The sequence below is a fragment of the Choloepus didactylus genome, chromosome 4 (genome assembly GCF_015220235.1).
Source record: "Choloepus didactylus isolate mChoDid1 chromosome 4, mChoDid1.pri, whole genome shotgun sequence".
NCBI lineage: Eukaryota > Metazoa > Chordata > Mammalia > Pilosa > Megalonychidae > Choloepus > Choloepus didactylus.
Window position 1 is genome coordinate 194731461 of NC_051310.1, and position 16704 is coordinate 194748164.

Consider the following 16704-nt stretch of genomic DNA (forward strand, 5'->3'; position numbering starts at 1 on the left):
AACAATCTCGTGAAACATATGACAACATGGATGAACCTTGAAGACAATGCTGAGCGAAATAAGCCAGGCACAAAAACAGAAATATTATATGCTACCACTAATGTGAACTTTGAAAAATGTAAAACAAATGGTTTATAATGTAGAATGTAGGGGATCTAGCAATAGAGAGCAATTAAGGAAGGGGGAACAATAATCTAAGGAGAACAGATAAGCTATTTAATGTTCTGGGGATACCCAGGAATGACTATGGTCTGTTAATTTCTGATGGATATAGTAGGAACAAGTTCAAAGAAATATTGCTATATTAGGTAACTTTCTTGGGGTAAAGTAGAAACATGTTAGAAGTAAAGCAGTTATCTTAGGCTAGTTGTCTTTTACTTACTCCCTTGTTATGGTCTCTTTGAAATGTTCTTTTATTGTATGTTTTTTTTAATTTTTTTTCATACAGTTGATTTAAAAAAAAGGTAAAAAAAAAAAAAAAAACAGGGAAAAAAATATGTAGTGCCCCTTTGAGGAGCCTGTGGAGAATGCAGGGGTATTGGCCTACCCCACCTCGATGGTTGCTAACATGACCACAGACATAGGGGACTGGTGGTTTGATGGGTTGAGCCCTCTACCATAGGTTTTACCCTTGGGAAGACTGTTGCTGCAAAGGAGAGGCTAGGCCTCCCTATAATTGTGCCTAAGAGCCTCCTCCCGAATGCCTCTTTGTTGCTCAGATGTGGCCCTCTCTCTCTAGCTAAGCCAACTTGAAAGGTGAAGTCACTGCCCTCCCCCCTACGTGGGATCAGACACCCAGGGGAGTGAATCTCCCTGGCAACATGGAATATGACTCCCGGGGAGGAATGTAGACCTGGCATCGTGGGATGGAGAATATCTTCTTGACCAAAAGAGGGATGTGAAAGGAAATGAAATAAGCTTCACTGGCAGAGAGATTCCAAAAGGAGCAGAGAGGTCACTCTGGTGGACACTCTTACACACAATTTAGACAACCCTTTTTAGGTTCTAAAGAATTGGGGTAGCTGGTGGTGGATACCTGAAACTATCAAACTACAACCCAGAACCCACGAATCTTGAAGACAATTGTATAAAAATGGAGCTTATGAGGGGTGACAATGGGATTGGGAAAGCCATAAGGACCACACTCCACTTTGTCTAGTTTATGGATGGATGAGTAGAAAAATAGGGGAAGGAAACAAACAAACAGACAGACAAGGTACCCAGTGTTCTTTTTTACTTCAATTGCTCTTTTTCACTTTAATTATTATTCTCGTTATTTTTGTGTGTGTGCTAATGAAGTTGTCAGGGATTGATTTAGGTGATGAATGTACAACTATGTAATGGTACTGTGAATAATCGAATGTACAATTTGTTTTGTATGACTGCGTGGTATGTGACTATATCTCATTAAAATGAAGATAAAAAAATAAAAAAAAATCAGTGGGTAAAGGAAGAAATTACAAGAAAATTAGTAAATGCCTTGAGGCAAATGACAATGAAAACACAACATATCAAAAGTTATGGGATGCACAGAGTAATTTGGGCAGATAATAAATAATATATTTACAGCCTCCCCCTCCCCAGCCCCGTGGATCTGGGAGAAGGTGCAGATGTGTTGGACATCCTCACCTGAAGTTGTGTTGATGTCACAAACATTGAGACTGGCAGTCTGATGTGCTGAGCCCTTGATCATGGGACTTGCCCTTATGAAGCTCGTTACTGCAAAGGAGAGGCTAAACTTGCATATAAGTGTGCCTAAGAGTCTCCCTCTGAGTACTTCTTTGTTGCTCAGATGTGGCCCTCTCTCTCTCTCTAACTGAGCCATCTTGAAAGGTGAACTCGCTGCTCTCCCCGCTACGTGGGACCCAACTCCCAGGGTTGTAAATCTCCCTGGCAATGCAGAATATGACTCCCAGGGATGAACGTGGACCCAGCATCATGGGACTGAGAGTATCTTCTTGACCAAAAGGGGGGTGCAAAATGAGATGAAATATTTTCAATGGCTGAGAGATTTCAAATGGAATTGAGAGGTCACTCTGGTGGACATTCTTATGCACTATATAGATAACACCTCTTAGGTTTTAATGTACTGGAATAGCTAGAAGTAAATACCTGAAACTACCAAACTCCAACCCAGCAGTCTGGACTCCTGAAGACAATTATATAATAATGTAGATTACAAGGGGTGACAGTGTGATTGTGAAGACCTTGTGGATCACACCCCTTTTATCTAGTGTATGGATGAGTAGAAAAATGGGGATAAAAACTAAAGGACAAATGGGGGGGGATGGGGGGATGATTGGGGTGTTCTTTTTTCACTTTTATTTTTTATTCTTGTTCAGGTTCTTTCTGATGTAAGGAAAATGTTCAGAGATAGATTGTGGTGATGAATGCATAACTATGTTATCATACTGTGGACAGTGGATTGTATACCATGGATGATTGTATGGTGTGTGAATGTATTTCAATAAAACTGAATTTAATAATAAAAAAGTTATGGGATGCAGCAAAAGCAGTGCTGAAAGGGAAATTTATTACCTTAAATGCCTATATTAAAAGAGAAGAGAGGGCAAAAATTGAGGAATTAGCTGTCCACCTGGAAGAACTAGAGAAAGAACAGCAAATAAATCCAAAAGCAAACAGAAGGAAAGAAATATCAAAGATTAGAGCAGAAATAAATGAAACTGAGAACAGGAGACCAACAGAGAGAGTCAACAAAACCAGAAGGTGGTTCTTCAAGAAAATCAACAAAATTGATGGAACCCTATCTAGGCTAACAAGAAAATAGAGTGGATGCAAATAAATGAAATCATAAATGGGAAAGGAAACATAACTACTGACACTGCAGAAATAAAAGAGATAAAGTGAAGATACTATGAGCAACTATGTGCTAATAAACTGCAAAACTTACACAAAATGGACAACTTTCTAGAAAAGCGTAAACAACAAACATTGACTTCAGAAGAAATAGAGGACCTCAACAAACAAATTACAAGCAAAGAGATTGAGTCAGTCATCAAAAAGCTCCCAAAAAGGAAAAGACCAGGACCAGATGTCCTCACATGTGAGTTCTACCAAGCACTCAAGAAAGAATAAATACTAATCCTGCTCAAACTCTTCAAAAACTTGAAGAGGAGGGGAAGCTACCCAACTCACTCTATGAAGCCAGTATCACCCTATTACCAAAATCAGACAAAGATGCTACAAAAAAAGAAAACTATAGACCAATCTCTTTAATGAATATGGATGCAAAAATCATCAACAAAATATGAATCAAATCCAGCAGCACATTGAAAGATTTATAGCCCACAACCAAGTGGGGTTTATTCCAGTCATGCAATGCTGGTTGAACATAAGAAAATGAATTAATATAATACACCACATCAATCAATCAAAGCAAAAGAACCACATGATCATCTCAATTGATGCAGAAAAAGCATATGACAAAATTCAACATCCTTTCTTGATCAAAACACTTCAAAATATAGGAATAGAAGGAAATTTTCTCAATATGATAAAGGCAATATGTGAAAAACCCACAGCTAACATCATACTCAATGGGGAGAGACTGAAATCTTTCCCTGTAAGATCTGGAACAAGACAGGGATGCCCACTGTCACCATTGTTATTCACCATTGTGCTGGAAATTCTAGCTAGAACAATCAAACAAGAAAGAGTAATAAAAGCCATCCAAATTGGAGAGAAAGAAGTAAAACTTTCACTGTTTGCAGATGACAAGATTCTATACATAGAAAATCCAGAAAAATCTACAGCAAAGCTATTAGAGCTATCCAATGATACAGTAAATTGGCAGGCTACAAGATCAATACAGAAAAATTTGTAATGCTCTTATATACAAGTAATGTCAACAAGAATTAGACATAAAATAAATTTGTTTTACTATAGTAACCAAAAGAATCAAGTATTTAGGAATAAACTTAATGAAGGCCACAAAAGTCCTGTACAAAGAAACTTGCAAGAAACTGCTAAATGAAATTGAACAGGACCTAAAAACCAATGGAAGAACATACCATGTCCATGGTTTGGAAGGGTAAATATAATTAAGATGTTAACTCTACCTAAACTGATTTATAGATTCAATGCAATACCCATTAAAATCCCAACTTACTTCACAGAAATAGAAAAAACAATAATCAAATTTATTTGGAAGGACAAGTTGTCCCAAATAGCCAAAACTATCTTGAGAAAGAGGAACAGAATGGGAGTTCTCACACAATCTGACTTTGAAGCATATTACAAAGGTACAGTGCCAAAAACAGCATGTTACTGGCATAAGGGCAGAGAAACCAACCAATGGAATTGAATTGAGTGTTCAGAAATACACTCTCACATCTACAGATAATTGATCTTTGATTAGGCAGTCAAGCCAAAGCAAAAGGGACAGAGCAGACTCTTCAATAAATGGTGCTTGGATGACTGGATATCCATTTCAGAAAGAATGAAAGAAGAATCCCACCTCACACCTTACACAAAAGTTAACTCTAATTGGATCAAAGACCTAAACATAAGCACTAATACCATCAGACTCTTAGAAGAAAACTTATCACTATCTTAAAGATCTTTTGATAGGAGGTGGTTTCCTAGACCTTGCACTCAAAGTGCAAGCAATCAAAGAACAAAGAGACAAAAGGGATCTCCTCAAAATCAAACATGTCTATACATCAAAGGACTTTGTTAGAAATGTAAAAAGGCAGCCTACACAATGGGAGACAATATTTGGAAACCACATATCACATAAGGGTTTAATATCTCAAATATAGAAAGCAATCCTACAACTCAAAAACAGAAAGACAAACAACCCAATTAAAAACTGGGCAAAAGACATGGACTGACACTTTTCCAAAGAGGAAACACAAATGGCTCACATACATATGAAAAAATGCTCAACTTCACTGGCTATTAAGGAAATTCAAAAAAAAAAAAAAAAAAAAAAAAAAAACAACAACAACAACAAAAAACACACACACACAGTGAGATATCATCTCACACTTACCAGAATAGCCATTATCCAAAAAACAGAAAATTGCAAGTGCTGGAGAGAAAGTGGAGAAAGGAGCACATTTATTCAATGCTGGTGGGAATGTAGAATGGTGCAAACACACTGGAAGACAGTGTGGAGGTTCCTCAGGAAGCTAAGTATAGTTTTGCCACATGACTCAGCTATTCAATTGCTAGGTATATACTCAAAGAACAGAAAATTAAGACAGAAATGGACATTTGTAAACCAATGTTTATTGCAGCATTATTCATGATTGCCAAGAGATGGAAGCCAGCCCAAATGTCCATCAATGGACAAGTGGATAAACAAACTGTGGTATATATACATGATGGAATATTATGCAGCTGTAAGACAGAACAAAGACATGGAACATATAATAAAGTGGATGAACCTTGAGGACATTATTTTGAGTGAAATTAGCCAGAAACAAAAGGACAAATACTGTATGGTCTCACTAATATGAACTAACATTAAGAAGCCAACTTTAAGAGTTAAAAGCTGATAACACAGGCTACCAGGAGAAAGAAAGAGGGTAGAGATCAGGCATTTGATGCTGAAGGACTACAGAATATTCAGCAGGATTGATTGTATAGATCCAGAAATAGCATAATACTGTGTAATGGTAGCACAATATTGTAAGTACATGGAGAAAAGATGTCTATGAGTAAAGCTGAAAGAGATGGGATAGGGGAATGTATGATACCAGAGGTAAAGATAGATGATGAAGTCTGGAACTGTATATCTTGGCAAAATCTGGAGTGGCCAATGACTGTTACTAAATGTACAAATATAAAAATGTTCTCAATGTGGGAGAACAAATAAATGTCAAACACGCAGAGTGTTGAAAAAGGGACAGTTTTTTGGAAAAAACATAATCAAAACAAACTGGAGTCTATGGCCAATGGTAACATTCCAATATGTTTCCATTAAATGTAACAAAGGTAATATGCCAGAGTTCAATGTGTGTGAGTCAGGGATATGAGGGAGAGATAAGGGATTCTTGGTGATGGTGTTGCTTTCTTTCCTTACTATTATATCGTATTGTATGACATTTTATTTTTCTTTTTATTGTATTTTTTATTATTCACCAAAAAGAACATTTTTCATAATAAACAATATGTTCAAATGCTGACTGGTGATAAATGTACAACTATGTAATGATGCTATGAACAACTGATTGTACATTGTTGATAGTTGTATGTTATGCAAACATATCTCTATATGACTATAGGAAAAAATATAAATAGGGGTAAAAATGCTGGAGAAAGCCTGGAGAGAGGGGTGTACATATTTACTGTTGTGAAGAGGCAGAATGACATAGCCATTCTGGAGGTCTCTGTGTTGCTCCAAAATAGGCTATGTATGTGAGGTCATAAGATACTACAACCTCATTATGGGGTATGTATTTTGAAGATCTTAGAGCAGAGACAGAAATGGACATTTGCACATTGGTGTTTACGGAGGCAGTATTCATGATTTGCAATGATCTGTGGTGGCCTAAGGGTACATTGACTTAGGAACAGAATGGTGAACTGTGGTGTATTCATACAATGGAACATTGAGCAACTATGAGAAGGAGTGAAGCTGTGAGATATACAATGAGGTGAATGGATCCTTTAGATAGCATGTTGAATGAAGTATGCCAGAAACAAAGGCAAACACTATAATGCCTCACAAATATGGACTAACTACAATATGTAAACTCAGAAATGAATCTTAGAGCACAGCCTAATTGGGAAATGATTATTGTCATGGTCCCTAGATAGTAAGCTCTTACAGCAGTCATATCTATTCATGAATTGTAATGGCTCCTCCAACCTCTGAGATGTTGATCCGTTAGTGTATAACCTGATTGGTCTCTGAAACATTGGGAATCTGTGTTACACCTGAAACTCAGAGCTAGAGGTTGGCAGATATGAATATCAGTATTAAATCATTCAGCAACTGTTAAAAATAAAGCTGAAATAGAGCCCAGACTTCAAATAGAGATATGAATAAAGCAGATCTAGATAAAACTAGAACAAATCAGGCCAAAGGGTAAAGGTTGAAACTGACTGTGTGTTAAAACTTCAACTTCCATGTGAGACCAAGGAAAGAGATGTTTATTTGGTGTAGGATCTATATTTTCTAAACAATATAACTTCTAGTTTCTTCAAACACTACAATTAGAAGGAACTTTGAATAGGAAGTGAGTTATGGTAGGTCTGTATAGATTAGAATGATATAGCAACACATCCTAAAGTGGAGAATAAAAATATATATTCATGGCCCCCCTGAACAGTTGTGGGGAGGATGCAGAGGTGTTGGACTTCCTCACCTGGAATGTTGCTGATGTTCTCACAAACATTGGGGACTGATGGCTTGATATGCTGAGCCCTCTGTCTTGGGGCTGGCCCCTATGAAGCTGGTTGCTGCAAGGAGAGGCTAAACCTGCTTATAATTGTGCATAAGATTCTGTCCCTGAGTGCCTATTTGTTGCTCAGATGTGGCCCTCCCTCTCTAAGTAACCTTGGTGTGTGATCTTATGGACCTCCCCCTTTTGTGGGACCTGACTCCCAGGGGTGTAAATCTCCAGAACACTGTAGGTATGTCTCCCAGAGATGAACCTGGACCAAGCATCATGGGATTCAGAACAACTTCTTGACCAAAACAGGGATGCAAAATGAAAATAAATAAAGCTTCAGTGGCTGAGAGATTTCAAATGGAGTTGAGAAGTCACTCTGATGGACATTCTTATGCACTATATAGATAACCCTTTTAAGGTTTTAATATATTGGAATAGCTAGAAGTAAATACCTGAAACTACCAAACTCCAACCCAGTAGCCTTGCCTCTTGAAGATGATTGTATAACAATGTAGCTTACAAGGGTGACAGTATGATTGTGAAAACCTTGTGGATCACACTCCCTTTATCCAGTATACAAATGGATGTGTAGGAAAAATGGGAACAAAACCTAAATGATAAAAGGGTGGGATTGGGGTGATTTGGGTGTTTTTTCATGTTTTTATTTTTATTCTGATTCTGATTCTTTCTGATGTAAGAAAATTTTCAAAAATAGATTGGGGTGATGAATCCACAAGCATATGATGGTACTGTGAAGCATTGATTTTACACCATGGATGATTTTATGGTATGTGAATATGTCCCAATAAAACTGATTTCTTTTAAAAAAAGAGTCATTGTAAATAAAGCACTAACATTTTACTCAAAAAAATAGTTGATATACACAGAAAAGATGTTCCCTATAAAGCAGGGCCACCAAGATAAAAATCTTACCTTTATTTTTAACAAAACAAAAATAAACTTACTCTCTAGACTTCTATTCCCAGTTTTTGAAGTTTCAATTGCCATAATACATGATTAAATATTGTTATGTATTTTCCAAAAATTACCCCATAAAGAAGAGAATGGTATTAAATTTGAGTCCTGCCAAAGTCCTCACAAAATTTCTAATATTTCAGAGTACACTTTCCATTACTTAACTTTGAAGAGGAAAGTACTGACACCCAATCAAAGTTAACTTGAGATATTTATAGGATACACATTGAGGTCACCAACCAGAATTGGTTAAAATATAAAGGAGGTAAAGAAATCTAACAGAGATTTGTTAATATTTAAGGGTGAGACCTCACAATTGGAAATATTGATGCCATGTGAAAAAAAATTTTTTAAATCATCTTTATAAGCAATTTATTGCTATGAACATATTCCTATCAGAAAAATCAAACAATCGGTTTTGGAAGCTGGAAATAAAATTTGCAACAGTAGATCTCATAGAGTTTACCTTAAGAAATTTAGGCTGAAGTGAACACAATATACTCAAGAAAGCCAAATGAAATGTTTGTAAAAAGTGGCTCCAGTAAGGATGAAGAAAGGGATGCTAATTTAAATGGGATGAATTTTTATTGAAATGGTTTAAGTATCACAGACAGAAAAGCAGTATTCTAATTTAATATATTATTTTACAAAATGAAAGACTATAAATAGTTATGTGTAACTAAATAAAGTAAATAAAAGTAAAACAAAATGAAACAAAAAATGCTATATCTGAAAAACCTATCCCTCAAATATGAGGAAGAGTTTAAATATTCTCTGACAGACAGTAACAGAGATTGTGAACAGGGTAACTGCTCTAAAGGAAACACTAGAGGAAACACTGCAGGCAGAAAGGAAAAGACCACAGTGAGAGGTTTGGAAAACAATTTTGGGAGATAGTAGGACAGCAATGTAAGTACACTGAACAAAATGACTGTGAGTATGGTTGAAAGAGGAAGTTTGGGACTGTGCCGGTTTGAGTGTATTGTGTCCCCCAAATGCCATTATCTTTGTAGTCTTGTGTGGGGCAGAAGTTTTGGTGATGGTTGGATTTGCTTGGAATGTGCCCCACCCAGCTGTGGGCAATGATTCTGATGAGATGTTCTCATGGAGGTGTGGCCCCGCCCATTCAGGGTGGGCCCTTATCGGTGGAGCTATATAAATGAGCTGACTCGGGGGGAAGAAAGAGAGTGCAGCTGGGAGTGATGTTTTGAAGAGAAGCAAGCTTGCTAGAAAGGAACGTCCTGGGAGAAAGCCGTTTTGAGGCCGGTGCTTTGGAGCAGATGCCAGCTGCCTTCCAAGCTAGCAGAGGTTTTCCAGATGCCATTGGCCATCCTCCGGTGAAGGTACCCGATTGCTGAGGTGTTACCTTGGATGCTTTGTGGCCTTAAGACTGTAACTGTGTAGTGAAATAAACCCCCGTTTTATGAAAGCCTATCCATCTCTGGTGTTTTGCATTCTGCAGCATTAGCAAACTAAGACAGGGACCATGTGGGACACCAGAACAAAAGACAAAGAATAAAGACTGGGACTGTAAAACTCAGGGAAAACTATGGTGCTCAACAATTGTAATGAAAGGTAGAAATATGTTTTTACATGAGGTAGAACAAATGAATTTCAACATTGGAAGGTGTTAAAATACAGTGAGATTGGGGGAAATAAAACTAATGCAAACTAGAGACTATAGTTTATGAAAATGCTGTATTATGTTTCCTTTAATATAACAGAGGCAAAATACCAAGGCTAAATGTATATGGTGGGGTGGGGTATAGGGGAAGGTTGTGGGACTCCTGTCATTGGTGATATTGTCTGATACTTTATTCTACTTTAGGTTAATGCTATCTTTCCTTTTGTTGCCATCCAGCTGCCAAGTTTTTTTTATTATATTTTCTCTTGCTGTCTTGTTTTTCTTTTGTCTTTCTGCCTTCTTTGACTCTTCCTCCTTCTTTGTGGAAGAAATGGAGATGTCCTTATATAGATAGTGGTGATGGTGCTGAATACGTAAATACATAACTCTACAGAAAACTAATGATTGCTTACTTAGGATGTAATGTATGGCGTGTGAACAAAATTATCTTAAAAGAAATGGGTTAGATGGTGACACAACATTGTGAACATAATTAATAGTACTGAATTGTGTACTTGAAAGTGGTTAAATTGGGGAAAATGTTATATTGTACACATGTTACCAGAATAAAAATTAAAAAACAAATCCAAAAAAAAAAGAAATGGGTTGATGAAAAAAACTTGAGGGCACCCTATTGGGTGAAATGGAAATGACGCATGAAGGCAAATATTGCAGGGTCTCACTGATATGAACTGGTTGTAATATATAAACTCATAGACATAAAATATAAGTTACTAGGATATAGAATGAGGCTAGAAAATGGGGAGTGGTTGCTTAGTAGGAGCAGAACGTTCAATGAGGATGAACTTAAACATTTGGAAATGGACAGAGGTGATGGTAGCATGTTGTGAGAATAACTAACAGTGAAGAAAGGTGTGTAAAGGTGGTGGAAAGGGCAAGCTCAGAGTCACATATGTCACAAGGAGGAAAGTTGGAGGTTAAAAGATGGGAATGTAAAAAACAGTGAATCTTTGTGGTGGATAATATCTGTGATTAACTATACAAATATTAGACATCTCTCTCACAAACTAGAACAAATGCATGACACTATAACTCGAAGTTAATAATAGAGAGGTTTCTACCATCAGTTTATTCAAACAACACAATTACATAGAATTTTGAACAGAAAGTGAGATATGGTAGGTCTGTATAGGTTAGAGTGAAATAGCAACACATCCCAATGTAATTTGGGTGGAGAATAAAAATATATATCTGTGCCCCCCCCCAAGGACCTGGGGGAGGATGCAGAGATGATGGTCTTCCTCATCTGGATTGTTGCTGATATTTGCACATACACTGGTGACTGACAGCTTGACATGCTGAGCCCTCTGTCTTGGGGCTTGCCCCATGAAGCTTGTTACTGCAAAGGAGAGGCTAAACTGTTTATAATTCTGCCCAAGTGTCTCCCCCAAGTGCCTCTTTGTTGCTCAGTTGTGGCCCTCTCTCTATGTGTCACCATGGCAGGTGATCTCACAGCCCTCCCCCCATGTGGGATCTGACTCACAGGGGTATCAATCTCCCTGGCAACACAAGATATGATTCCCAGGGATGAATCTGGACTCAGCATTGTGGGATTGAGAACATCTTCTTGATTAAAAGGGGAATGTGAGATGAAATGAAATAAAGCTTCAGTGACTGAGAGATTTTAAATGGGGTGGAGAGGTCACTCTGGTGGACATTGTTATACACTATATAGATAACCCCTTTTAGATTTTAATGTATTGGAATTGCTAGAAGTAAATACCTGAAACTACCAAACTCCAACCTAGTAGTCTTGACTCTTGAAGATGATTGTATAACAATATAGATTACAAGAGCTGACAGTGTAACTGTGAAAACCTTGTGGATCACACTCCTTTTATTCAGTGTGTGGATGGATGTGTTGAAAAGTGAGGACAAAAACTAAATAAAAAATAGGGTGTGATGGAGGGATGATTTGGTTGTTCTTTATTTTTATTTTTTATTCTTAATCTAATTATTTCTGGTATAAAGAAAATGTTCAAAAATGGATCATGGTGATGAATGCACAACTATCTGATGGTAATGTGAACAGTTGATTGTACACCATGGATGATTTTATGGTATGTGAATATACCTCAATAAAACTGAATTAAAAATATAAAATAAATTAGTACAAACCCTTTCATCAAAGCCATTTTCCAAAATTATAGATACTAGATATATTGTTAGACATAATATTTTTCCAAATACTTTTGAATAGTGTTACAGCCTGCAAATATTACAATTTTATTTTTCTTACCCTGAGAAATATGGCAGAAACCTTAGAATTTTCACAGGATTTATGTAAATAACTTGGTGTACCATCACAAGTAAAATATACCCTAAGCCTTCCAATATCACTTGAAGTTTTAAATAGAATATTCAAAATTTCCATCAGATATATCTTGAAGTATTTACTGAATCAACATTGCACCACAGAGAAATTTAATAAGTGGTTTAAAGACTTTTTTTTTCAGTAGGATATTATGATTTAAGTCTTCTATAAAGGGTTAAAACAACACATTATAGATGTGAACTCAGATGATTCCATGTTAAATTTATCTTTCTTTTGGATTGTGATATAGAAGTTTTCAAGTTACAGACTTTAATTCATGCAGTTTTTAAACACAAGTTAAATCAAAATACTTTAAATATATAATCATTTTTATGGATACTAAGAAAAAAATTTTACATTATACCTATCTGCTGAATATACTGGCAATAAAACTCATGTTTTCTAAAATGTTTATTGATACTCTGCAATTTCTCAAAAATTTTCTAACTCATCTAAAATGTATTTTCTTGACTATTCCTACCCACTGAGGGAAAATACATGGATATATATTTTTTTTAAACAAGCAAGTCAAAGAATAGGGAATTTAAAATAATATTTAAAAATGAAATATCATTCATGTAGATTTGGAATACTGTTCATTGTTCTGTTTACTGAATAAGAGTATAGTACATGTACCAATCTCCCAGCAGTGATGAGGCAGATGACCAAAGATTTAGGTTTGAAACCTGGGGAGTTATGTCTGCAGAGATGGAAAATTCTTAGCTAGCCCAAAGGTCAGTGTTGAGGCAAGTGTCTTGGCCAAAATAAGATGGATTCTGAGGCATAACACAAAGTATCCCTTATGATGTGTCTGTGGATTTACTTGAATTTGATGAAAGAGATTTAGTTATGAATTCTCAAGAGAAAATTTTATGATCACCATCTGGAAGTTATTATCATCAGAATTTTTGGCAAATTTTCAGGTTATATCATTCCACCTGTTATGCAATATTGCCTTATGGTGAAGTTTTATGTATTCAGAGTGCGTATGTCTCTGTGAGTGTATCTGATAGATGCTGGGTAAGCAGTAAGATTGATCTAACTGGAATCCCAAACACAGTTTGAGCATTTTGTACACAACCACCACCCTTCCTCAGGGTTCTCATTTCATCCAATATACTCGATATTGGTAGGGATGGAATTGACTAAACCAAAATGCCTATGTCATTTTAGGAATCAGTGACCTTCGATGATGTAGCTATCAACTTTACCAAGGAAGAGTGGGCCATGCTGGACACAAACCAGAGAAAGATGTTCAGAGATGCTATGCTGGAGAATATCAATCATCTGGTGTTCATGGGTGAGTTTCTTAAAATATTCGATCTATATACAGCTATCTATCTATTCATGCATCCATCCATCTATTTAATCCAGCATCAGGTTGTTCAAGCATCTAGACAATGGTCCCATGTGCCACACTGATGTCTACTCTGATTCTTTCATAACTCTTATGGGTACTTAAAAGAAACTCTGTGTTTTTGTTTATTCCTTATGTCTTATGTGTTCCACCAGTGGCATCTGATTTTCCACTCTAAAATTTCAGGTCTTTCTTGCTGCTAAATCTCCAAGAATAACAATGTGAAAATGCAATGAATTTTATTCTATGAAAAAAATAAATATTCTCTAGATAATTATTATCCACTAGGGACTGTAGTGAAGTTTTGGCACACAGAAGGCATACTATTTTCTACATAGAACATAGATTGTTTTGGTTGAGTTTATGTTTATTGGATGATTTTATAAAATATACTTCAACCATTTTGGAATCATAATTTCTCCTGGTATGAAAATATTGAGGATACTGTAGTCCATGAATTTAGGCATGGGCATCAATGTATCCTTAGTGTTTTTGACTGAAGGTCAAGAATCATCATTTGCAGGAAAAGGATTTTCAATATACTGTATTTAAATTATACTTTCTTATGCTTTTCATAAGAGCTTACCTTCTGTTCTTCATAGTCTGCCCTGGACTTGATGATCATGAACTTATATCACTATAAATCTCAAAATCTATGCTTCTGTTTCTCATAAATAGTGTATCAGGTCTGCATATCAAAAGTGCTTTCACAGTCAGAACAAGGAGAACTGTGGAGAGAAGGATTAAGTTTTCTCCAAGTACAGAGTCCAGGTGAGTTCTAAGACTCTGTGCTTCTCTATGAGGAGGGGAATTGTCACTGAATGAGCAGGTCCATAGAAGTATCAACAGAAGATTTCCTGAACTGAATGATATTCTCTGAAATGTAGGCTATGAATTTGGGGGAAAATCTCCTCAAATGTGTAATTTTTCCATACATATATCAATTCCTATTCAAGAATCCATCCATGATTGTCTATCAATTAGAGAAAGGATTTTTGTACTTACAGGAGTTAAACTTTCACATAATTGCCTGTGTTCTGGTCCTACTGTTTGAGGATTTTCCCTCTGTTTACCACTGAATATCCCATCTTCTTATCTTCTTATTTTCCCTTACTTTCATGCTGAAAATATTTTATTTGTCAAATTTCCAGAAAAGTGTTTCTACCTCCTAAAGTACACCTTAATTTTACATTATTATCCAATCTAAATGACAATATTTGAAAAATAATCACATGATAATTGAGGGTTTTCAAATATTTCATTCTGCTTATGCCACTCTATAATGCTTTTAAAATTGTTCCAGGCAGGGAAACTGACCATAAAAAAGAAGAAATGATAACCATGCAACATATCCCTAAGAAGGACACATCTACCAACCAAAGGTAAGTTTCATGATTCTGAGCATTTGTACCACAATTAGAGAGATAGGATTGAATAATTTAGGAGGTCATCACAATCATCTGAGTAATTGTAGATGGTATTATTCACTCTCCCATCAAAATTTGTGGATAGTTTCAATTAAGCAAAAAATTAACCTGAGCTCAAAACCATAACCTGAAGTCTTATAAAAGGACAATTGCATAAAAATGGTTCATATACATATTCTTTGTAACATAATGAAGTTTTCAAAATCAATTAGGTAGCTCTGCAGTTGAGATGACACAAAAGAGAAAATCTATGCATACAAGAATGTAGTAACCCATGTATATGGATCTATTATAATGAATTATAACTGGAGACTCTGAATGATTAGACTAGGGAATTATGTTAATAAATATATGTGGTTACATCATTAACAATCTCTCTTGTTATTTATACCAGCAGATTTCTCACACTGAAGAGGATCCCCTTGAAAGTAATGATATGGGAGAATATTTCACTCACTCCAAGACTGACATGGGAAAGAAACCCAGTGTAAACAAACAATTTCAAAGAGTTCTCAATTATTATTCATTCATTGGTCAAAATAAGAAAATGCAAACTGAATGTAAGTCATATAAGTGTCATCTATGTGGAAAAGTCTTCAGATGTATTTCTGGCCTTAGACATCTTCAGAAAATACACACTGGATAAAAGCCATATGGCTACCATCTATATGGGAAAGAACTACCCCTCAGACACATGAAAGAATCCACACTGTGGAGGATCCATATATCTGCCATCTATGTGGGAATTCCTTAAGTCAAAGTTTTAACCTTAGGCAACATGAAAGAATTCACAATGTGGAGAAACTATATGCTTGCCATAGATGTGGGAAAGATTTCATGGATAGTACCACCCTCAGACAATGTGAGAGAACTCATACTGAAGTAAAAGCATATGCCTGCCATGTATGTGGGAAAGACTTCACTGATAGTTCCACACTCAAACAGCATAAGAGAATTCACACTGGGGAGAAACCATATGTCTGCAGTATGTGTGGGAAATCCTTCAGACATTGTGGTACCCTTAGGTGACATGAAAGAATTCACACTGGGGAGAAACCCAATGCCTGCAATATATGTGGGAAATCCTTCAGTCATTGTGGTACCCTTAGGCAACATGAAAGAATACTCACTGGAGAGAAACCCAATATCTGCAATATATGTGGGAAATCCTTCAGTTGTTGTGGTACCCTTAGGCAACTTGAAAGAATTCACATGGGAAAAACCATATGTTTGCAGTATGTGTGGAAAATCCTTCAATCATTGTGGTATCCTTAGACAACATTAAAGAATACACACTGGGGCAGACTGGTGAGCTGTATGTTTTAGTTACTCCTCCAGGAAAGTAGGTAAAAAGCCAGGAACTGCGTGGACTGGACACAACAGAGCAATCTGTCTTTGGGCATACTTCATACAACACTCATGAAAACGTGGAACTGCTGAGATCAGTGAAATCTGTAAGTTTTTGCGGCCAGGGGACCCGCGCCCCTCCCTGCCAGGCTCAGTCCCGGGGGAGGAGGGGCTGTCAGCTCCAGGAAGGAGAAGGGAGAATTGCAGTGGCTGCTCTTATCGGAAACTCATTCTACTGATTCAAACTCCAACCATAGATAGACTGAGACCAGACA

At 36.5% G+C, this 16704-nt stretch overlaps 1 protein-coding gene across 1 annotated transcript in view; it reads left to right on the forward strand.

Moving 5' to 3' along the window:
- LOC119532515 (zinc finger protein 705F-like) overlaps nucleotides 1–15591 on the forward strand; it is a 55230-nt gene extending 39639 nt beyond the window's left edge. Inside the window, exons 2-5 of the mRNA XM_037834985.1 lie at nucleotides 13472–13598; nucleotides 14334–14426; nucleotides 14959–15037; nucleotides 15477–15591. Coding sequence (XP_037690913.1) covers nucleotides 13526–13598; nucleotides 14334–14426; nucleotides 14959–15037; nucleotides 15477–15573 — 342 coding nt within the window. The 5' untranslated portion in view covers nucleotides 13472–13525 and the 3' untranslated portion in view covers nucleotides 15574–15591. The remainder of the gene's footprint in view (nucleotides 1–13471; nucleotides 13599–14333; nucleotides 14427–14958; nucleotides 15038–15476) is intronic.
- Nucleotides 15592–16704: the final 1113 nt, after the last annotated feature.